This window comes from Schistocerca nitens, chromosome 2 (assembly GCF_023898315.1).
Source record: "Schistocerca nitens isolate TAMUIC-IGC-003100 chromosome 2, iqSchNite1.1, whole genome shotgun sequence".
Classification (NCBI taxonomy): domain Eukaryota; kingdom Metazoa; phylum Arthropoda; class Insecta; order Orthoptera; family Acrididae; genus Schistocerca; species Schistocerca nitens.
Window position 1 is genome coordinate 188,928,702 of NC_064615.1, and position 23,746 is coordinate 188,952,447.

The 23,746-nt window shown below is 44.2% G+C and overlaps 1 protein-coding gene across 1 annotated transcript in view; it reads right to left on the bottom strand.

Annotated features, from left to right (window-relative positions):
• LOC126234909 (solute carrier family 46 member 3-like) overlaps window positions 1–23,746 on the bottom strand; it is a 239,534-nt gene that overhangs the window by 72,399 nt on the left and 143,389 nt on the right. The window contains exon 4 of the mRNA XM_049943649.1: window positions 16,434–16,588. Within this exon, the coding sequence (XP_049799606.1) occupies window positions 16,434–16,588 (155 nt within the window). The remainder of the gene's footprint in view (window positions 1–16,433; window positions 16,589–23,746) is intronic.

Sequence of the window (23,746 nt, forward strand, 5' to 3'; positions counted from 1 at the left end):
TGAGGTCATTAGTCCCCTAGAACTTAGAACTAGTTAAACCTAACTAACCTAAGGACATCACAAACATCCATGCCCGAGGCAGGATTCGAACCTGCGGCCGTAGCGGTCTTGCGGTTCCAGACTGCAGCGCCTTTAACCGCACGGCCACTTCGGCCGGCGACTCTGAAGGAACATAAAAGGCTTTGTCAGTTAGGAAAAGTAGAAAAATCAGCTGTAGCAGAGCCTGCTCTTCAGTCAGAAAAACAGGAAATGAAAAATTTTATGTACAATGACGAACTATTTTCCATGCCTATACAGAGAAGACATCGAAATACGAGGCATGTTTTTAAAGTAAGTACCGTTTTGAAATTTAAAAAAGACGTGCTAAGATACCTCAATAATTTTATTTTTACATGAAAGCCTGTACCTTAATCTATGCACTGACGCCATTACAGTCTGATTCTTCCTTGTTTACGTTGTGTACTGAGTGTTTAAGATGCCTCCGGTAATCGTGAGTCCCGCCGACTGTGAAGTACGGGCTGCTATAAGATTTCTTAGTGCTAAAGGCCTATAAGCGATCGATATTCATCGTCAGATGTGTGCAGTTTACGGAGAAAATATTATGAGTGATGGAATGGTAAGAAAGTCGGTGATAGCATTTAAAGATGGCCGCACAAATGTGCATGATGAACAACGGAGTGGGTGTCCTTCGGTCGTTAATGAAAGTTTGGTGCAGGAAGTGGACAATAAGTTGAGAGAAAACAGACGCTTTACGATTTCCTCTTTGCGGGATGACTTTCCTAATGTTTCTCGTAGTGTTTTGTATGGCATTGTGACCGAGCGCTTGAATTACCGAAAATTGTGCGCACGTTGCGTACCGAAAATGTTGACGGATGTGCACAAAACCAAACATTTAGACAATGCATTGACTTTCCTTCAGCGGTACCATAACGACGGTGATGATTTCTTAAGCCAAATTGTTACGGGAGATGAAACATGGGTGGCCTACGTCGCACCTGAATCGAAGCAACAGTCCATGGAAGTTGAGCAAGGGCATCGATTTGCTGCAAGACAATGCCCGTCCGCATGTGGCGAATCAGACCAAAGATCTCATCACATATTTTCGATGGGAAACTCTAGATCATCCTCCGTACAGCCCCGATCTTGCGCCCAGTGACTACCATCTGTTACTGCACTTGAAGAAACACCTGGGCGGTCAGCGTCTTCAAGATGATGACGAAGTCAAAACAGTAGTGATGCAGCGGTTAACAGGTCAGGCGGCAGACTTCTATGAGGAGGGTATTCAAAAACTGGTACAACGTTATGACAAGTGCCTCAATATTGACGGAAATTATGTAGAAAAGTAGATTAAGGTACAGGCTTTCATGTGAAAATAAAATTATTGAGATATCATAGCATGTATTTTTTTTAATTTCATAAGGTACTTACTTATAAAACACGCCTCGTATTTAAACGTGAGAACACTTTTGACAAAAAAGCCATGAAACAGTGATATACAGGATGAAGGAAAAAATGCCACACTTTGCAGTCGGCATGCGATTTCTCAGCCCAGTTCAAGACAAAAGTTTTTCTAGCAAAACGTATTCCTGCCAATAGGTTTAACAGAAATGCGATTTAAGAATCGAGGCTCTGGCAATGTTGTAACTGCGTGCAGTGCGGCCAGGAACAGGTAGCATGAACTCTGCGCTGTACCAGAGCGGCCCCATTAGATCAGTGAGACGAGGCAGTGCCATGCGGAACGAATTTGCAGACTCGCCGATGATTATAATGGATACAGCAACATTGTCTGTGTCCAATTAGGCACAAAAACACGATAGGCAGGTTACTCTAGATTGCACATTACGCTACGCACACTAATTGCATTCTGTACATTTGACGTCCAGGTTATCTTCACGGAGCCAGAGAAAACGTTCAAAGCGAACACTTTGCGTTTGCAAACGCTTCGCCACTCGCTGGGTCATACTTTTCTGGGCCATACGCAACAAACCTGCATCCAACATTGTCGAAGCGGCATGCACAAGAGCTATTAGGTCTTATAAATCCATAGGTGGTGTACTGTAAACTTGTTCCTTTAGGTCCCCAAAAATAAGAATTTAGTCGGTGAAGATCTGGGAAAGTAGATGCCAGAACATTGGACCTCTGCAACCGTCCATTTCCCTGGAAAAGCTTGACGTAAATAGTTACACACGTTCATTCCAAAATGAGGCGGTGCAGCATCATGTTGAAACACCATAGCTGTCGCCAAACACCAAGTGGGACGTTTTCTAATGGCTCAGGCAAAGTACTGCAAAGAAACGCACGAGACAGGTGTGCATTCAAATTACCTGGAAATAGGTAAGGACCCAAAAGCACTCCTCCCACGATTCCAGCCCACAGGTTTATGCCAAAGCGTGCCTCAAGTGCGTTATGTTCCGACCAAGAATGGACAGTGTCTCGAAAGGAGGATATAAGATGAACATCAACAAAAGCAAAACGAGGATAATGGAATGTAGTCGAACTAAGTCGGGTGATGCTGAGGGAATTAGATTAGGAAATGAGACACTTAAGATAGTAAAGGAGTTTTGCTATTTGGGGAGCAAAATAACTGATGATGGTCGAAGTAGAGAGGATATAAAATGTAGACTGGCAATCGCAAGGAAAGCGTTTCTGATGAAGAGAAATTTATTAACATCGAGTATAGATTTAAGTGTCAGGAAGTCGTTTCTGAAAGTATTTGTGTGGAAGTGAAACATGGAAGTGAAACATGGACGATAAATAGTTTGGACAAGAAGAGAATAGAAGCTTTCGAAATGTGGTGCTACAGAAGAATGCTGAAGATTAGATGGGTAGATCACATAACTAATGATGAGGTATTGAATAGAATTGGGGAGAAGAGGAGTTTGTGTGGCACAACTTGACTAGAAGAAGGGACCGGTTGGTAGGACATGTTCTGAGTCATCAAGGGATCACAAATTTAGCGTTGGAGGGCAGAATGGAGGGTAAAAATCGTAGAGGGAGACCAAGAGATGAATACACTAAGCAGATTCAAAAGGATGTAGGTTGCAGTATGTACTGGGAAAAGAAGTAGCTTGCACAGGATAGGGTAGCATGGAGGGCTGCATCAAACCAGTCTCAGGACTGAAGACCACAACAACAACAACAACAATGGATGTTGTGGTGGTTGAAAATACCTTCCTGAGTGAAACTAGATTTGCCAGTTCGCTTCACGTTATTTATAATATCTTCGTTATCTTCCACTTGATGCAAAAGCCTTTCATAAAACTGTACTCGTCGAATGAGGTCGTCTAGCCACTAGTGTTGAGTTAATATGTAATGATATGGATGCAGTTCTTCATTGTGCAACACTTCAATAACCAGTCTTTGAGATACCTGAAACTGCCTCGCAATAAAGAAGACTAGTGAACAGTTCCAACTGTTTGTGGAGTAAATGTAGTCCTTGGACAACCTCCAAAGATTGCCGATTTCCCGAAGGCGTTGCTTCAGGCGACGAAAAATATTCTTATCGGGATGGCGCATTTGAGGGTACCGTACAGCATATGCGCAAGCAGCAGCAGCAGCTTGGTTATGAATTGCACCCAGCACCAAAAGCATATCGATGTACTCCATCGAGAACCCACACTACATGAACCAGGCAGGACCAGTTATGCTTGTGCAGTGCATGGTTAACAGACACATGTATGCAGTTTAATGGATCCCACTGACATGTGACAGGCAACTGTCATGTGAGAAAATGATGTCTTGCTTATAAACGGTGAGAACTAGGGAAAGGATGCCTAAAAAATATAAAAAAGGACCCTGAGAGGATTCGAACCATAGCTTCACGCAGGATGTGTATATGACGTCCCAGCAGTCTACCCAGTGAGCTGCGATGGCTTATATGGCAGTGTGGGGTGATACACATGCATTGCACTATGCGATTGTTGCCAGCTTCTCCTTTTCATACCCGTGTTTTCAAAATGCACCTGATTTAATTTTGCTAGATAAAATTTTCTTTTCAATCTGTATGAGGAACCGCGTGCCAACCTCCAAGTGCAGCGTTTTTTTCTTCATCTTGTATAGACAGTAGCTCTGCAGAAAATATGCCTAAGTTTTGTGTTTGATAGACGACAGTGCAATAGTTCAGTTTTGTCTTTGACAACGATTATTTCTGCCGAATACTTGTAAACTTCTCCACACCCTGTTTTCGTGGTATTTACGAGGTGTGGCTAGAAAAAAACCGGACTAGTACTGGTGAAACAATAAAACGAATGCAATAAGGCTGAAAGTCGCGTGGCCTGTCACGTGACTCTCGCTCCGCCTACTGCTCGAGTTTCATCTGCCTCCTGCACTCAGTCTGCCCGTGGCGTCTGTTTTAAGTAGTTGACGTTTTGTCTGTGCGTCGGAAAATGTTGAGTGTACAGAAAGAACAGCGTGTTAACATCAAATTTTGTTTCAAACTAGGAAAATCTGCAAGTGAAACGTTTGTAATGTTACAACAAGTGTACGGCGATGATTGTTTATCGCGAACACAAGTGTTTGAGTGGTTTAAACGATTTAAAGATGGCCGCGAAGACACCAGTGATGACACTCGCACTGGCAGACCATTGTCAGCAAAAACTGATGCAAACATTGAAAAAATCGGTAAACTTGTTCGACACTTTCCTTGTCAACTCCTGTTAACTCAGACACTGCTCTGATTGTTAAACGGCGATCTTGACGAACAAGTTTACCGATTTTTTCAATGTTTGCATCAGTTTTTGCTGACAATGGTCTGCCAGTGCGAGTGTCATCACTGGTGTCTTCGCGGCCACCTTTAAATCGTTTAAACCACTCAAACACTTGTGTTCGCGATGAACAATCATCGCCGTACACTTGTTGTAACATTAAAAACGTTTCACTTGCAGATTTTCCTAGTTTGAAACAAAATTTGATGTTAACACGCTGTTCTTTCTGTACACTCAACATTTTCCGACGCACAGACAAAACGTCAACTACTTAAAACAGACGCCACGGGCAGACTGAGTGCAGGAGGCAGATGAAACTCGAGCAGTAGGCGGAGCGAGAGTCACGTGACAGGCCACGCGACTTTCAGCCTTATTGCATTCGTTTTATTGTTTCACCAGTACTAGTCCGGTTTTTTTCTAGCCACACCTCGTATTTCGCTGTCCGACGTCCGACCCGTCAGATGGCAATATCCGCAGAACCAGGAACACCTCCGATGATGTGCAACGCAGTCTGAGCGAACGTCAGAATCATAAAAGTTTGGTGGATCACGACCATACAGCCCAGAAGATCGATCAACAACTATTTATTCTAATTACCGAGGCATTGCCCTATTTAATTTGGCCTCTAATATTTTGTGTAGTTTTACCTATAATCCATACGCAGAACAGGGTTATGTAAAATTTGTAAATTTGTGGTAAGATCTTATGGGATCAAACTGCTTAGGTCATCGGTCCCTAAGCTTACACACTACTTAATCTAACTTAAACTAACTTAAGCTACGGACAACACACACACCCATGCCCGAGGGAGGACTCGAACCTCCGACGGTGGGAGCCGCGCTGACTGTAACAAGACGCCCCAGACCGCGCGGCTACCCCGCGTGGCAATAGGTGTTTAGAGAATATCATTGTGGCTTTCGGTCTCAACAAAAGATCCGATATTTGTCCTGAGGCGAATAAAGGAAAAGGCATATGAATCGAATACTGAGCTTCACAACGTAACAATGAATAACAAAACAGGAATGCAGGTAACTTACTATGAACATCATATTGACAGAATCACCATGACCAAATTAGATACGAAGTCAGCATCCATGCAAGAATAAAAATTTATATGTCTGATAGCTCTGCATAAGATTAGCGGAATGAGATGATGAGACAAAAATATTTAGACAGTTAACTGTCACAAAAACTTAATTCTGTTGCGGGACTCGAATTCGACGTACAAAGCACAGTGTAATAATTCCTAACAGTTTAAGAATTGATATTTGGAAAAGATCTGGACGGACAGAAAGGTTTGAGATACATTACATAATGGTAGGACAGGGATTACGAAACCAGACTTTAACTCCAAACTATTTCCAAGACAGATGTCCACTCCTATCACAATTTATTGATTATGAACTGCAGATTGAAACAAAATAAATTGCAGAAAGGTAAAAAATTAAGGAGAAGGGTTCTGGATATATTGAAAGAACCAGAAGCGGCTCGGAGTCCCAAAGAGAGACTTAGCCAGTGATTAAGAGAAACAGGGAAAAGAAATACCCTCCTGGAAATGGAAAAAAGAACACATTGACACCGGTGTGTCAGACCCACCATACTTGCTCCGGACACTGCGAGAGGGCTGTACAAGCAATGATCACACGCACGGCACAGCGGACACACCAGGAACCGCGGTGTTGGCCGTCGAATGGCGCTAGCTGCACAGCATTTGTGCACCGCCGCCGTCAGTGTCAGCCAGTTTGCCGTGGCATACGGAGCTCCATCGCAGTCTTTAACACTGGTAGCATGCCGCGACAGCGTGGACGTGAACCGTATGTGCAGTTGACGGACTTTGAGCGAGGGCGTATAGTGGGCATGCGGGAGGCCGGGTGGACATACCGCCGAATTGCTCAACACGTGGGGCGTGAGGTCTCCACAGTACATCGATGTTGTCGCCAGTGGTCGGCGGAAGGTGCACGTGCCCGTCGACCTGGGACCGGACCGCAGCGACGCACGGATGCACGCCAAGACCGTAGGATCCTACGCAGTGCCGTAGGGGACCGCACCGCCACTTCCCAGCAAATTAGGGACACTGTTGCTCCTGGGGTATCGGCGAGGACCATTCGCAACCGTCTCAATGAAGCTGGGCTACGGTCCCGCACACCGTTAGGCCGTCTTCCGCTCACGCCCCAACATCGTGCAGCCCGCCTCCAGTGGTGTCGCGACAGGCGTGAATGGAGGGACGAATGGAGACGTGTCGTCTTCAGCGATGAGAGTCGCTTCTGCCTTGGTGCCAATGATGGTCGTATGCGTGTTTGGCGCCGTGCAGGTGAGCGCCACAATCAGGACTGCATACGACCGAGGCACACAGGGCCAACACCCGGCATCATGGTGTGGGGAGCGATCTCCTACACTGGCCGTACACCACTGGTGATCGTCGAGGGGACACTGAATAGTGCACGGTACATCCAAACCGTCATCGAACCCATCGTTCTACCATTCCTAGACCGGCAAGGGAACTTGCTGTTCCAACAGGACAATGCACGTCCGCATGTATCCCGTACCACCCAACGTGCTCTAGAAGGTGTAAGTCAACTACCCTGGCCAGCAAGATCTCCGGATCTGTCCCCCATTGAGCATGTTTGGGACTGGATGAAGCGTCGTCTCACGCGGTCTGCACGTCCAGCACGAACGCTGGTCCAACTGAGGCGCCAGGTGGAAATGGCATGGCAAGCCGTTCCACAGGACTACATCCAGCATCTCTACGATCGTCTCCATGGGAGAATAGCAGCCTGCATTGCTGCGAAAGGTGGATATACACTGTACTAGTGCCGACATTGTGCATGCTCTGTTGCCTGTGTCTATGTGCCTGTGGTTCTGTCAGTGTGATCATGTGATGTATCTGACCGCAGGAATGTGTCAATAAAGTTTCCCCTTCCTGGGACAATGAATTCACGGTGTTCTTATTTCAATTTCCAGGAGTGTACAATAGGAGCTTTGAAAGCAGAAATAGTGAAGAAAGCAGAGGATCAAACAGGCAAAAAACAAAGCCCAGCAGAATTCATTGGATATAAAGAAGATATAGAATAATAACTGACGAAAGGAGAAAATATAGAACTGCAGCAAATGAAAATAGCAAAAGGGAATACAGACATTTAGCAAATGATATTGACAGAATACGTAAAATGGCAAATCAGGAATGGCTAGATGGGGAACACAAAACTGTAGAAGCATGTATGGTCGCATGGAAGATAGATGTAGCCTGTGGGAAGATTAAAAAGATCTTTGGAGAAAAGAGCAGGACATGTATGAATATTAAGAGCTCGGATGACAAGCAAGACGTAAGACGGAATGCAACGGTGAAATGCGGAAAGGATATAAAGATGGTATGTAAAAGGAAACGAACTTTAAGGAAGTATTAAAAAAGGAAAAATGAAATAGATTAAGATATGAGAGATATTAAACTGTGAGAATGATCTGTCAGAGCTATGAAATGAAGTAGAAAAAAGGTCTCTGCTGGAGTAGGTGTTTTTTCCTCAGAACAACTGATATCCTTCGGAGAACATATAATGACAAAATTATTCCATCTATCATTCAAGATATATGAGATAGGCGAAATACTCACAGGTTTCAAGGAGAATATAATAATTCCAATCCTAACGAAGGAAGCTGCTGATATGTGTAAATATTCCCAAACCAAACATAATAAGTCATGGTTGCATAATAAAGACACGAACTATTTATAGAAGAACGGAAAAACTGGCAGAAACCGAAATGAGGGAAAATTAGTTACATTCCGGAGAAATTTAGGAACACGCGAGGCAATACAGACGTTACAGCTTATCTCAAAAAATAATTGAAGAAAGGCGAACCTGCTTTTGTAGCATTTGTAGAATTAGAAAAAGGTGTTGAAAACGTTGACTAGAATGCACTCTTAGAAATTGTGAAGGTAGCAGAGATAAAATGTAGAGAGTGGAAGTTTGTTTACAACTTGTAAAGAAAGCGGAGAAGAGTTGTGATAGTCGAAACACATGAAAGGGAAGCAGCTGTTGAGAAGGGAGTGAGAAAGGACTGTGGTCTGCCCCCGATGTTATTCAATCTGCACATTGAGCATACACAAAAGGAAACTTAAGAAAAGTCTGGAAAGGGAACTGAAGTTCACGGAGACTATATGAAACTTTGAGGTTTGCTGCTGACATTGTCATTTTGTTAGAGACGAAAAATCGTTTGAACGGACTGAACAGCGTGTTGAAAAGAGGTTAGGCAAAGGCGTGGTAAAATTAAAGACGAAATTGACTTTAGCATGGTGTGTCACTGCAAAGCAACACAGCTCAATGAAACTTTGGACAATGCATAAAAGGAACTGCTACAGTACAGGGCAGTAGGTAAATGAACGAAATTCGCAATGACACGAACAGAAATGAAACTTTTATTCATCATCATCACCTTCGTCTCCTTCCAAGGTTTAGATTTGTAATCAACTGTTCTTGTCTCTATTATCCAGCCATCCATCTCTTATGAGGTCTACTTAGTTCTCTTTCCAGTCGACCGATAATTCATTTCTTCTTTTGGCACGCTGTTTTATGTCATTCTAGCAACACGATCCTTCCATTTCATTCTATTCTATTCTGTATTTTTATTAACTGGAAAGGCTTTTAAATCTGATATTATTGTTTGATTCCTTATTTTATCCATTTTATTACAGCCTCTTACATATCTATTGATCCTAATTTCTGTTGCTTGTATACGTATATTTTTCCTTTTACTGTCAATGGTTCGGAACCATATACGAGAGCAGCTTTACAGAACTTTATTTGTGTTTTTTCTCTTGTATTTCTTCCCAAAGTTCTTCCAATTGTTTGCAGATAGCTTGAAATTTATTAAACTTCTTCCTAATGTCCTTGTCACAGTTAAAACTAATGTCACATCCTACATAACTGAAGTGGGATATTTGTTCTAAGATGTTCTCATTTATTATTATTTTCGATCTGACTGGATTCTTTCCTTTGAAAGCCATTATCTTTGTCTTATTTGCAGATATAGTTGAGTTACATTACGTTTTGGCTAAATCTATATACAGCTCTTTGTAAATTATCTTCTGCTTACTGTATAATTACCTTGCTATCAGTATGCAACAGAGTATTTAATTGTACGCTAGATCCTATTTTAATTCCTAAGTGCATTTCGTCTTTCTACTTCATAACTAGGACGTCAATTTACAGGGTATTACAAAAAGGTACGGCCAAACTTTCAGGAAACATTCCTCACACACAAAGAAAGAAAATATGTTATGTGGACATGTGTCCGGAAACGCTTACTTTCCATTTTAGAGCTAATTTTATTACTTCTCTTCAAATCACATTAATCGTGGAATGGAAACACACTGCAACAGAACGTACCAGCGTGACTTCAAACACTTTGTTACAGGAAATGTTCAAAATGTCCTCCGTTAGCGAGGATACATGCATCCACCCTCCGTCGCATGGAATCCCTGATGCGCTGATGCACCCTGGAGAATGGAGTATTGTATCACAGCCGTCCACAATACGAGCACGAAGAGTCTCTACATTTGGTACCGGGGTTGCGTAAACAAGAGCTTTCAAATGCCCCCACAAATCAAAGTCAAGAGGGTTGAGGTCAGGAGAGCGTGGAGGCCATGGAATTGGTACACCTCTACCAATCCATCGGTCACCGAATCTGTTGTTGAGAAGCGTACGAACACTTCTACGGAAATGTGCAGGAGCTCCATCGTGCATGAACCACATGTTGTGTCGTACTTCTAAAGGCACATGTTCTAGCAGCACAGGTAGAGTATCCATAAGAAATCATGATAACGTGGGGCCCAATCGAGACATCACCAACGTGGGGCCCAATCGAGACATCACCAACAATGCCTGCCCAAACGTTCACAGAAAATCTGTGTTGATGACGTGATTGCACAATTGCGTGCGGATTCTCGTCAGCCCACACATGTTGACTGTGAAAATTTACAATTTGATCACGTTGGAATGAAGCGTCATCCGTAAAGAGAACATTTGCACTGAAATGAGGATTGACACATTGTTGGATGAACCATTCGCAGAAGTGTACTCGTGGAGGCCAATCAGCTGCTGATAGTGCCTGCACACGCTGTACATGGTACGGAAACAACTGGTTCTCCCGTAGCACTCTCCATACAGTGAAGTGGTCAAGCAACTTCTCTGACGCTGACATTAGGGTTATCGTCAACTGCACGAATAATTTCCTCGTCCATTGCAGGTGTCCTCGTCGTTCTAGGTCTTCCCCAGTCGCGAGTCATAGGCTGGAATGTTCCGTGCTCCCTAAGACGCCGATCAATTGCTTCGAACGTCTTCCTGTCGGGACACCTTCGTTCTGGAAATCTGTCTCGATACAAACGTACCGCGCCACGGCTATTGCCCCGTGCTAATCCATACATCAAATGGGCATCTGCCAACTCCGCATTTGTAAACATTGCAGTGACTGCAAAACCACGTTCGTGATGAACACTAACCTGTTGATGCTACGTACTGATGTGCTTGATGCTAGTACTGTAGAGCAATGAGTCGCATGTCAACACAAGCACCGAAGTCAACATTACCGGCCTTCAATTGGGCCAACTGGCGGTGAATCGAGGAAGTATAGTACATACTGACGAAACTAAAATGAGCTCTGACATGTAGATTAAGCGTTTTCGGACACATGTCCACATAATATCTTTTCTTTATTTGTGTGTGAGGAATGTTTCCTGAAAGTTTGGCCGTATCTTTTTGTAACACCCTGTATAATTTAAATAAAGTGGGTGCCAGACTGCATCCTTGTCGAGCACCTTAACTTATTAAAATTTTATCTGATATTTTCGAACCTGAACTTAATTACAGTTTTTGTATATACATAAAAACTCTTTACGCTATTAATAAGATGTTTTGGAAAGCCTTTTATTTCCGAAATTTTCCACAAAAGGGGTCTTTTTACCTTATTAAAGGCGTTCTCAAAATCAATAAATGCTAAATGCGTTTCTAAGCCAAATTCCTGAAGTTTTTCAATAGATTGTGTTATTATAAATATATTACCATTACGCGAACGTCCCTTTCTGGGCCCTGATAGTTCTTCTGAGATTATTGGACCAGTGATAGAGTGTAGCCTTTGATTAAGAATTTTTCTATAAATTTTATATCCTCCATTTAGCAAACTTATTCTTCTATAATTTCGTGTGTCTTTCCTATGATCTTTTTTAAATATAGAAGTACACTGATAAGCGAAAACATTCTGACCACTGCCCATCGCGACGCTGGATGCCGCCTGGTGGTGTAGCGGGCACGTGATGCGGTAACAAAAGTATGTAAGCGGAGCAGACAAGGACGGGGGATTACCATAGAGAAGATATGGACTTCAAATGGGTAAATCCACTGGGATAAACAACTCTGACGAAGGGCAGATCATTATTACGCAGAGGCTGTGAACGAGTATATCGAAAACGACGAAGCTGGTCGAATGTGCATGTGCTACTGTCGTGAGCATCTACGGAAAGAAGTAGCAGGACAGTGAAACTACTACTAGGCGCTAAACGGTTGGACGTCCACGACTCTTCACAGAACGTCGGGTCGTCCGGAGATTTGTCTGCTCTGCTTTAAAAAAAAAAAAAAAAAAAATCTCACGTGATAGATAAGGATGGTTCTCGGGTAGGGCAACTTTATTGTCTGTAATATAACATACAGTCACCATTGATCTTTATTTTACAATTTCCATTACCAATCTTGGCCCATATAAAAAGGTACTCATCTTCATTTAATTTTTTCTTCTTTCTAGTACTCAACACAAATGACATACTTGGAACAAGTGTACCATAAGGCTGTTTAGCGAAAAGTCCTGTTGTCTCTGCTATACTCCATGTCTTCCATGTCAAAATATTTGCATCTGGAAAAGCTTCAAGGCCACCATAATCTGCGTGGTTGCCCCATACAACAGCAAGCGTGAGCCATGTACTACCTCCAAAAACTGCTTGTACATCACATGTAAAGTTCAAATGGAGTCCACGAAACACATTTGGACCTCCAATTAATTGCTGTTTATTAAACTGTCCAGCCAAATCAATGTCAATAGCCTTCAAACTGCGATACACAGGAACGCTGCGCCGCCAGCGATGACGCCATGCACGTCGCCTAGGCATTGCTGTGGCACGTTAACACAAGTCTTGAAGGCTATTGACATTGATTTGGCTGGACAGTTTAATAAACAGCAATTAATTGGAGATCCAAATGTGTTTCGTGGACTCCATTTGAACTTTACATGTGATGTACAAGCAGTTTTTGGAGGTAGCACATGGCTCACGCTTGCTGTTGTATGGGGCAACCGTGCAGATTATGGTGGCCTTGAAGCTTTTCCAGATGCAAATATTTTGACATGGAAGACATGGAGTATACCAGAGACAACAGGACTTTTCGCTAAACAGCCTTATGGTACACTTGTTCCAAGTATGCCATTTGTGTTGAGTACTAGAAAGAAGAAAAAATTAAATGCAGGTGAGTACCTTTTTATATGGGCCAAGATTGGTAATGGAAATTGTAAAATAAAGATCAATGGTGACTGTATGTTATATTACAGACAATAAAGTTGCCCTACCCGAGAACCATCCTTATCTATCCCGTGAGATTTTTTTTTTAAGTATAAAACACTATTCACTTTTTGTTTGGTGGCCGTGGGAATCTTGGTTGCTCGCTAGGCGGGTGACCTTGAAGTGGACTTCGCCGCTGCACTCGCTGCCGCGCGGCTTGTGATTGGCTGGGCATCTGTGGCATCTTTGCCGAAAGAGCACAATGCTGGTGCATGCACAAGTGTTTCAAAGCACACCGTTCATTGTACATTCCTGATCGTGGAGCTCCGCAGCAGACCATCCCTACGTGTTCACATGTTGAGCCAACTACATCGTCAATTACGACAGCAGCGGGCACGGAACCATCGTGGTTCGACCGTCGATCAATGGAAACGTGTCGGCTCTTCGGGTGGATCACATTTTGCTACACTAGGTCACTGGTCGTCTCCACAAACGCGGTCATCGAGGCGAACGGCGGCTCGAAACATGCAGCGCGCAACGGATGCAGGCTGGTGGGAGCAGTATTATGCCGTGGAATACATTCTCCTGCGCTAGCATGGGACCTGTGATAGTAACCGAAAACACGCTGACCAATGCATCCCTTCATGCTTCATGTCTTCCCCGACAGTAAGGTCATCTTTCAGCAGTGTAAATGTCAGTGTCTCGGAGCCAGAACCGTGCTACAGTGGTTTGGGGAGCATTCTAGTGAACTCAAGTTGATGTCTCGACGACGAGATCTGCCTGTTGTAAATTCTATGGAACCTTCTGGGTCGCTATCGGGTGCAATCACCGTATACACAAATCAGCGTTATTTACAGATTTACAGTACCTGTTGGTAGACATTTAATGCCACATACCTCTACAAACCTACCGACAAAATGTCGCATCCCTGAAACGCAAAATCAGTGATGTATTTCTTACCAAAGACGGACAAACAAGCTATTAAGTTGATGGTCACAATGTTTTGGCTCGTCAGTGTAACGTTAGCAGTGTTCTACTCTTCAGGTAAAGAACAGTTCTTCCAACACATACTTAAAAAGTCAAATGAAAACCATAAATATTTTTACTGTGCGGATGTGGTACAAAGCTGTATCACTTTTCAACATAGTCTCCCCCACGCTCAATGCAAGTCCTCCAGAGCTTACAAACTGAGTAAATTCCTTTAGAAAAAATTCTTTTAGTAGTCCCCGCAACCACTCATGCGCTGCGTGGCGTACCTCTTCATCAGAACGGAACTTCTTTCCTCCCATTGCATCTTTGAGTGGTCCATACATATGGAAATCACTTGGGGCAAGGTCTGGTCAGTATAGTGGATGAGTAAGACACTCAAAATGCAGGTCTGTGATTGTTGCAACTGTTGTACGAGCAGTGTGGGGCCTTGCATTGTCATGTTGCAAAAGGACACCTGCTGACAGCAATCCACGTCGCTTTGATTTGATTGCAGGTCGCAGATGATTTTTTAGGAGATCTGTGTATGATGCACTAGTGACAGTGGTCCCTCTAGCCATGTAATGCTCCAAAATGACGCCTTTTTCGTCCCAAAAGAGAGTCAGCATAACCTTCCCTGCTGATGGTTCTGTTCGAAACTACTTTGGTTTTGGTGATGAGGAATGGCGCCATTCCTTGCTCTCTCTCTCTCTCCGTTCCGTTTGGTGGAAGTGAACCCAGGTTTCGTCCCCAGTAACGATTCTTGCAAGGAAGCCATCACCTTCTCGTTCAAAGCGCCGAAGAAGTTCTTCACAAGCACCAACACGTCGTTCTCTCATTTCAGGAGTCCTCTGCCGTGGCACCCATCTTGCAGACACTTTGTGAAACTGGAGAACATCATGCACCATGTGGTGTGCTGACCCAAGACTAATCTGTAAACATGCTGCAATGTCATTCAGTGTCACTCGGCAGCTTTCCTTCACTATGGCTTCAACTTCTGTAATGTTCTGTGGAGTCACAACTCGTTGTGCCTGACCTGGACGAGGAGCATCTTCCACTGAAGTCACACCATTTGCGAACTTCCTACTCCATTTGTAGACTTGCTGCTGTGACAAATATGCATTACCGTACCGAACCTTCATTCGTCGATGAATTTCAATAGGTTTCACAACTTCACTACGCAAAAACCGAATAACAGAACGCTGTTCTTCCCTGGTGCAAGTCGCAAGTGGGGCGGTCATCATACTGCGACGGTATGTGTGCATCTGTACTATGCTGCCACCTACAAGCCATTCTGCACGCCGTTTGTAGCACGCTTACCAACGTACAGGATAATTGCGCGAGATTTCGATTTGTTATTACAAATTTAAGGTTTTCATTTGACTCACCCTTGTATTTTATTCAAAGACAATGATTACAAGGAAGTCACCGTGATTTGCATTGTGATTTGATCTGTAACCACATCTGCTCTTGGAGCACAAATAGCCGAATGAGAATTATTGGTAAAGGAAGTCCAACTCTGGAATCCTCCGTCCTTTTCCTGGACTCCCTCTCCCCCCCTTCCATCCTCTTTTTTCCCCACCTACCCTCTCTCTGCCCCCCTTCTCTACCACGAGTCCTTTTGCATTTCCCTCCTCTGCCTTTTCCCATTCCCTCTCGCGTCTGCCCTGCCCCTCTCCCCCCTTATGAGTCCTCTCCATCCTTTGGTTCCCCCCCCCCTTTCGTTTTTCCTCTCCTCCCTCCTTGTCCCCCCCCCCTGTGTCCAGGTCCTCCCCCCCCCCCATCTGCCCTAGGCTATGGTGTGTCCTCTTTGTGCTGACATTTTAGTGCAGTGTTTACAGTGAGTGTTCAGTGTTGTGTATCTTTTCCGAAGTGCTGCGAACGGACATCATACTGTCGCTGGGTGTGATTTTATCTCTTACAAACAGAAACCAGACTGTCGCCATGTTTTTTAATTGTCTGTCTACTATGTTACCTGTCTGCTTCCTGTGTATTTCATTCGCTTTGCCAACCTTTTGCTTTATGTTTTAACTTTCCACAATTTTCCGCCGTTTTACAATTTAAATCACCGTTTTATCGCATGCTTTTATTGTTTCTTAACTTCTTCTTACGTTTTAAAAAGTCTGTAGGCTGCAGAGCAGCGTAATAAGCTGCTGCCAGCCCGCCCCCTTTGGGGGGGGGGGAGGGGGAATCGAAATTCAATAAAGAAAGAAAAACACTCTGGAACTCACCCCTGCCGCCGGCGACCGCGGCGGGCAGCGTCTCGGCGATGGCGACGAGCGTGGGCGTCCACTGGCGCCAGACCAGCACGCTGGCGCCAACCGCCACGTCCGCCAGCACCTGCCCCACCATCGGGACGAGCAGCAGCGGCCGCCGCCGGCCGCGTCTGGCGACAGCACAACACGCGCAGCGCGTCACGTCGCGGAAGGGCATTGCTTACAGCAAGGAATGTAGCCAAAGGAGCCTCTGTTCCTCTGTGATCGCTGGTCGTAAATGCTTGCGACAAAAAATGGTTCAAATGACTCTGAGCACAATGGGACTTAACATCTGTGGTCATCAGTCCCCTAGAACGTAGAAATACCTAAACCTAACTAACCTAAGGACATCACACACATCCATGCCCGAGGCAGGATTCGAACCAGCGGCCACAGCGGTCACGCGGTTCCAGACTGAAGCGCCTAGAACCGTACGGCCACACAGGCCGGCACTTGCGACATATTTTATGACAAACCTCTGGTACGTGAGGCTGATGCTGTATCATTAAAAACCAGAAGTTATGGATAGGTCTCTCTTACACGTATCGACACCTTTCTCAGCTTACTCTTTTAGATTATAGCAGTGATCGCGCTTGTTAGTACTGAAATCACGCTAAAGGAGTAGTACGAGGGTCGTTTTTCTTTCTACGTCTGATCGCACAGCATAAACACCAGGCAAGTGGCAAGTGTGTGAAATGCGCAGTAGGCGACTGCGCATCCCCTGCACAACACACTGCCGAGTTCGAGACGTCAGTCTCTGCTGACACGTATGAGGGTCGTTTTTCTTTCTACCTCCAATCGCACAGCATAAATGCCAGGCAAGTGGCAGGTGTGTGAAATGCGCAGTAGGCGACTGCGCATCCACTGCACAACACACTGCCGAGTTCGAGACGTCAGTCTGTGCTGACACGTATGAGGGTCGTTTTTTTTCTACCTCCGATCGCACAGCATAAACAGCACGCAAGTGGCAAGTGTCTGAAATGCGCAGTAGGCGACTGCGCATTCCCCGCACAACACACTGCCGAATTCGAGACGTCAGTTTGTGCTGACGCGTATGAGGGTCATTTTTCTTTATACCTCCGATAGCACAGCATAAACACCAGGCAAGTGGCAAGTGTGTGAAATGCGCAGTAGGCGACTGCGCATTCCCCGCACAACACACTGCCGAGTTCGAGACGTCAGTCTGTGCTGACGCGTATGAGGGTCGTTTTTCTTTCTACCTCCGATCGCACAGCATAAACACCAGGCAAGTGGCAAGTGTATGAAATGCTCAGTAGGCGACTGCGCATCCTCCACACAACACACTGCCGAGTTCGAGACGTCAGTCTGTGCTGACGCGTATGAGGGTCGTTTTTCTTTCTACCTCCGATCGCACAGCATAAATGCCAGGCAAGTGGCAGGTGTGTGAAATGCGCAGTAGGCGACTGCCGAGTTCGAGACGTCAATCTGAGCTGACGAGGAGGACATGACAAGTGCCGTAACCCGACTTCCTAGAAGGTGCAGTCAGTGGAAGAGGGGTCAAAATAAGCGAACACGTGTCTCAGCTTATCTGCATGCAGATACTCGTCCGCTCCTGAAAAAAAAAAAACGAAATTGTGACAAAGTTTCCTAGGTATTTTCCACGCACTTCATGTGTCTTTTACCGCTCGATATACTCAGACAGAACGGCTTCACAGTGGTTAACGTCGCGCCTTCCTAATATTGCACCCCGTGTTCGAAACCCGATTATTACGTTTATTTTTGTTTTTCATTTATATATATATATCTCTGTGGAAGGTAACTACACGACAGTTTTCCAGTGTATATTTATACAATGCTATTCGTATTTATCTACTAACTGTATGTAATATGAACGAATTAAAAAAAGAATGAAAAAATTATTTGAAATTGTTGTCGGTGTGATTCCTGTAGTGTATTTTAATACCTGCAAGCGCCAGTTTTCGAAAATGTCCGTTATGCGTGGTTTGCCGTGAAATTATTGCCAATGCGCGAAGTCTTCACCAATGTTAACGACGTTTCTTTCCTGAATGAGATTCACACGAAGAAATTCACAGTGGCAAACATGCCTTCGCACCATGCTCGTGGTGTTCGGAATATCTGTGTTTCGAATGTTTCTATGACCGGTATCATTTGAAGGACTGCACCAAATTTTCCTGGAGAATAAACATGTGAATTAAATATAAGAATTAATGTAAGAGTTGATATGAGAACCCCAAGTGTCGGAATATGAGACTTTAAAAAGATTGTAAACCCCCAACACACCATACTCACATATATATAAGGGTGGGACACTTATTGTGAAATATAGCTGTAATTTTGCAATTAAAATAACGCAATTGTATCCCATAATTTGATAACAAACATTCGTATCGAAACCTTCTATGGACGTGAACAGATAAACGAAAACAATAAAAAGAAAATAAAAACAATAATCGTATTTCGAACACAGGTCGCAAAATTAAAAAAAAAAAAATACACGATGCTAACGATTGAACCACGATGTCGTCTGAGGATACTGCGCAGTAAATGCACACAAAGTACCTCGAAAATGCTTCGAAAACTCTGATGTCGTTATTTCGGAAATGGGTCGAGTATCTACGGATAAGTCGAGACATGCGTGTTTGCTTATTTTGACTCCTCTGTGCGAAGTCCCTGGAAAATCGGATGATGGCACACTCTCGGCCGTTGTCCGCTTCGTGACAGAAGCCGCTAATTTTCAATCCAGTAGCTCCGCAGTTGGCCTCACAATGGCTGAGTGGACCCCACTTGCCAACAGTGCTGTACAGACCTGGATGATCACTCATCTAGCTAAAGGAAGTCTTAATTGTTTTATTTTTATTTCAAAACGGCACTTGCTTGAAAAGCACGCCTCGTATTAATGTAATAAAGCAGGGTGAAGAACCACTAATGGGAACGTTTCTTGATAGTGGAACATAGTAATGGAAGAGGCACAGGAGTGAGTCCTTTGTGAGAGAGAAGCCGACAGAAGGCTGCCAGAGTCGGAAAGTCGCCAATACGTGTAGGCGAGGTGCGAATGGACGGTAGCGGCCAATGGACGTCATTGCCGCTGTCCAGCGAAGGAGGTACGTGGCGCCCGCACCCAACTGATGCTACCATTTCAGGCGGCGTAGCCAGTGACTGCCAGGGAGCCTCCATCCAGAATTATGGGCTAAATCAGCTCGTGACATCTACGCTGCAAAGATTAGAAGGGTTATAGCCTCGGAGGTAAAAATGACTGCCGTTTGCTGCGCCTCCTCAAGGAAGAGACAGCCACCATGTTGTAAAATGATCATTGTAGCTTCATAGGTGTGGTGTCACCGCCAGACACCACACTTGCTAGGTGGTAGCCTTTAAATCGGCCGCGGTCCGTTACTATACGTCGGACCCGCGTGTCGCCACTGTCAGTGATTGCAGACCGAGCGCCGCCACACGGCAGGTCTAGAGAGACTTCCTAGCACTCGTCCCAGTTGTACAGCCGACTTTGCTAGCGGTGGTTCACTGATAAATTACGCTCTCATTTGCCGAGACGATAGTTAGCATAGCCTTCAGCTACGTCATTTGCTACGACCTAGCAAGGCGCCATTATCATTTGTTATTTATCTTGGGATGCATGTACAGTCAGACCGATGTTCACCAATTATGGATTAAAGTTAAGTATTCCAGCAGCTACGTACTTTTCTTGATAGTATAATTACTTTACCTGTTCCAGACCTCACGCCAGCCTGCGTGAGCTTAAACGCGTGCCTTTCGGCTTCCTCCAAACCCCGTGAATTGGCTCCTGCCAATTCACAACAATAGGCATGCTGGGAAGACGTTTCTATTCCATGATCTTTATGCTTTAGCAATGGTTCAGAGAAAAAATCGTTTATAATAGTGAGTTAAGCTTCTGAGTTATAATGTCCGTAAGTTATTGCAAATTACCGATTCTGCCCACATTGCACGTTTTCTTCCGGAAAATTTAGCTGGGAAAGACATTAGAGCAGTTAATTGCCTGTGATCATCTCGGCGGACCCAGTGTTATGAAGACAAGCAAGTTAACTTCCTGACTATATAGAACTGTGACCGGCATAAGCTCAAACAATAAACTTAAGTGGTTCAGTTACCCTTTGCTTAATTCATCACTGCTGTAACATTTTGTTGGAAATCTGATCAAAAGTATATGGACGCCTGTTACTGGGAATTAATGCGGGGTGTGTCCACCTTTCGCCTTTATGACGGCTTGAAACTCGGCTGGCAACACATCCAGTCAGTCGGAATGTCTGTGGTGGAATGGCAGCCCATTCTCCGTCAGGAACTGAGACCAGATGAGGTAATGATGTACGCTGGGACCTGGAACGAAGTCGACGTCGTAATTCATCCCAAAGGCGTTCCACTGAGTTCAGGTCGAGACTCTGGGCAAGCCAGACCACTTCAGAAGTGTTGTTTTCCACAATCCATTGCCTCACAGTTACTAATTTATGACTGTTTGCATTGCCATACTGACACAATCAACGTCACGCACTGTTCATCTAGTGTACGCAGCACACAATGCTGTAAAATGTGTTCCTATCCTTTCGAATTTAACGTTTTATTGAGTGCAATAAGGGGACCAGACCCTGACCATGAAAAGTACACCTACTTGTGAGGTAACGTGCGAGTTGTGGCATCCTGAAAATATTCTGAGTTCGGAGTTGGCGTGGCTGCCCGGGCCGCTCGGCAAGCCGGGGCTCATCAGCGACCGTGTGGTGGCGTACGTTAGCCGGAGGAAGAGGGGTAGCCCCAGCGCGTGGTCCAGGTCGACTGCGTGGCTGGGAATTCCATGTTAACGCTGTGTCGACGAAGGAGATATGTGTGCCAGGAGTGCCAAAGAGGTGGACTTCGTGAAACCATAACGGCAGACTTCACAGTTCATGTACAAATTAATAATAGCCAGAGGAATCATGATACCTCAAAAAGAAACATATACATTACCATTATTTGCATGGAAATTCTGCTGGCGTAATGAGATATACAATATCTTTATTAGTTTAAAGTCTAGTATCTGACTGTAAATTATACAAGTAAGACCCAGCAACGAATTTCCAAAATCTAAGCGGTTCATCCGATTCTGTCGATCGACGTGTCTTTAGAAAGCTATTAGTGTAAACCTAAGTTAGTATGAATTACAGGCATGTACGTTGAATAGTACGTGAATTATTGGAGGTCAAAGTGGCTGATTACTATTGATTGCATCAGGCCATAAGTACTCCACAGTTACAAGAAAAAACGATAGCAGCAAGCTTATAAATATATTTATTCGTCTATGTCTTTGTTTATATCCGATATATACGAGGGCAGTTCAATAAGTAATGCAACACATTTTTTTTCTGAAACAGGGGTTGTTTTATTCAGCATTGAAATACACCAGGTTATTCCCCAATCTTTTAGATACACAACACTATTTTTCAACGTAATCTGCATTCCTTCCCCCATGAACCATGGACCTTGTCGTTGGTGGGGAGGCTTGCGTGCCTCAGCGATACAGATGGCCGTACCGTAGGTGCAACCACAACGGAGGGGTATCTGTTGAGAGGCCAGACAAACATGTGGTTCCTGAAGAGGGGCAGCAGCCTTTTCAGTAGTTGCAGGGGCAACAGTCTGAATGATTGACTGATCTGGCCTTGTAACATTAACCAAAACGGCCTTGCTGTGCTGGTACTGCGAACGGCTGAAAGCAAGGGGAAACTACAGCCGTAATTTTTCCCAAGGACATGCAGCTTTACTGTATGATTAAATGATGATGGCGTCCTCTTGGGTAAAATATTCCGAAGGTAAAATAGTCCCCCATTCGGATCTCCGGGCGGGGACTACTCAAGAGGACGTCGTTATCAGGAGAAAGAAAACTGGCATTCTACGGATCGGAGCGTGGAATGTCAGATCCCTTAATCGGGCAGGTAGGTTAGAAAATTTAAAAAGGGAAATGGATAGGTTAAAGTTAGATATAGTGGGAATTAGTGAAGTTCGGTGGCAGGAGGAACAAGACTTTTGGTCAGGTGATTACAGGGTTATAAATACAAAATCAAATAGGGGTAATGCAGGAGTAGGTTTAATAATGAATAAAAAAATAGGAGTGCGGGTTAGCTACTACAAACAGCATAGTGAACGCATTATTGTGGCCAAGATAGACACAAAGCCCATGACTACTACAGTAGTACAAGTTTATATGCCAACTAGCTCTGCAGATGATGAAGAAATTGATGAAATGTATGACGAGATAAAAGAAATATTCAGGTAGTGAAGGGAGACGAAAATTTAATAGTCATGGGTGACTGGAATTCATCAGTAGGAAAAGGGAGAGAAGGAAACATAGTAGGTGAATATGGATTGGGGGGAAGAAATGAAAGAGGAAGCCGCCTTGTAGAATTTTGCACAGAGCATAACTTAATCATAGCTAACACTTGGTTCAAGAATCATAAAAGAAGGTTGTATACCTGGAAGAATCCTGGAGATACTAATAGGTATCAGATAGATTATATAATTGTAAGACAGAGATTTAGGAACCAGGTTTTAAATTGTAAGACATTTCCAGGGGCAGATGTGGATTCTGACCACAATCTATTGGTTATGAACTGCAGATTGAAACTGAAGAAACTGCAAAAAGGTGGGAATTTAAGGAGATGGGACCTGGATAAACTGAAAGAACCAGAGGTTGTAGAGAGTTTCAGGGAGAGCATAAGGGAACAATTGACAGGAATGGGGGAAAGAAATACAGTAGAAGAAGAATGGGTAGCTCTGAGGGATGAAGTAGTGAAGGCAGCAGAGGATCAAGTAGGTAAAAAGACGAGGGCTAATAGAAATCCTTTGGTAACAGAAGAAATATTAAATTTAATTGATGAAAGGAGAAAATATAAAAATGCAGTAAATGAAGCAGGCAAAAGGGAATACAAACGTCTCATAAATGAGATCGACAGAAAGTGCAAAATGGCTAAGCAGGGATGGCTAGAGGACAAATGTAAGGATGTAGAGGCTTGTCTCACTAGGGGTAAGATAGATACTGCCTACAGGAAAATTAAAGAGACCTTTGAAGAGAAGAGAACCACTTGTATGAATATCAAGAGCTCAGATGGCAACCCAGTTCTAAGCAAAGAAGGGAAGGCAGAAAGGTGGAAGGAGTATATAGAGCGTTTATACAAGGGCGATGTACTTGAGGACAGTATTATGGAAATGGAAGAGGATGTAGATGAGGATGAAATGGGAGATAAGATACTGCGTGAAGAGTTTGACAGAGCACTGAAAGACCTGAGTCGAAACAAGGCCCCGGGAATAGACAA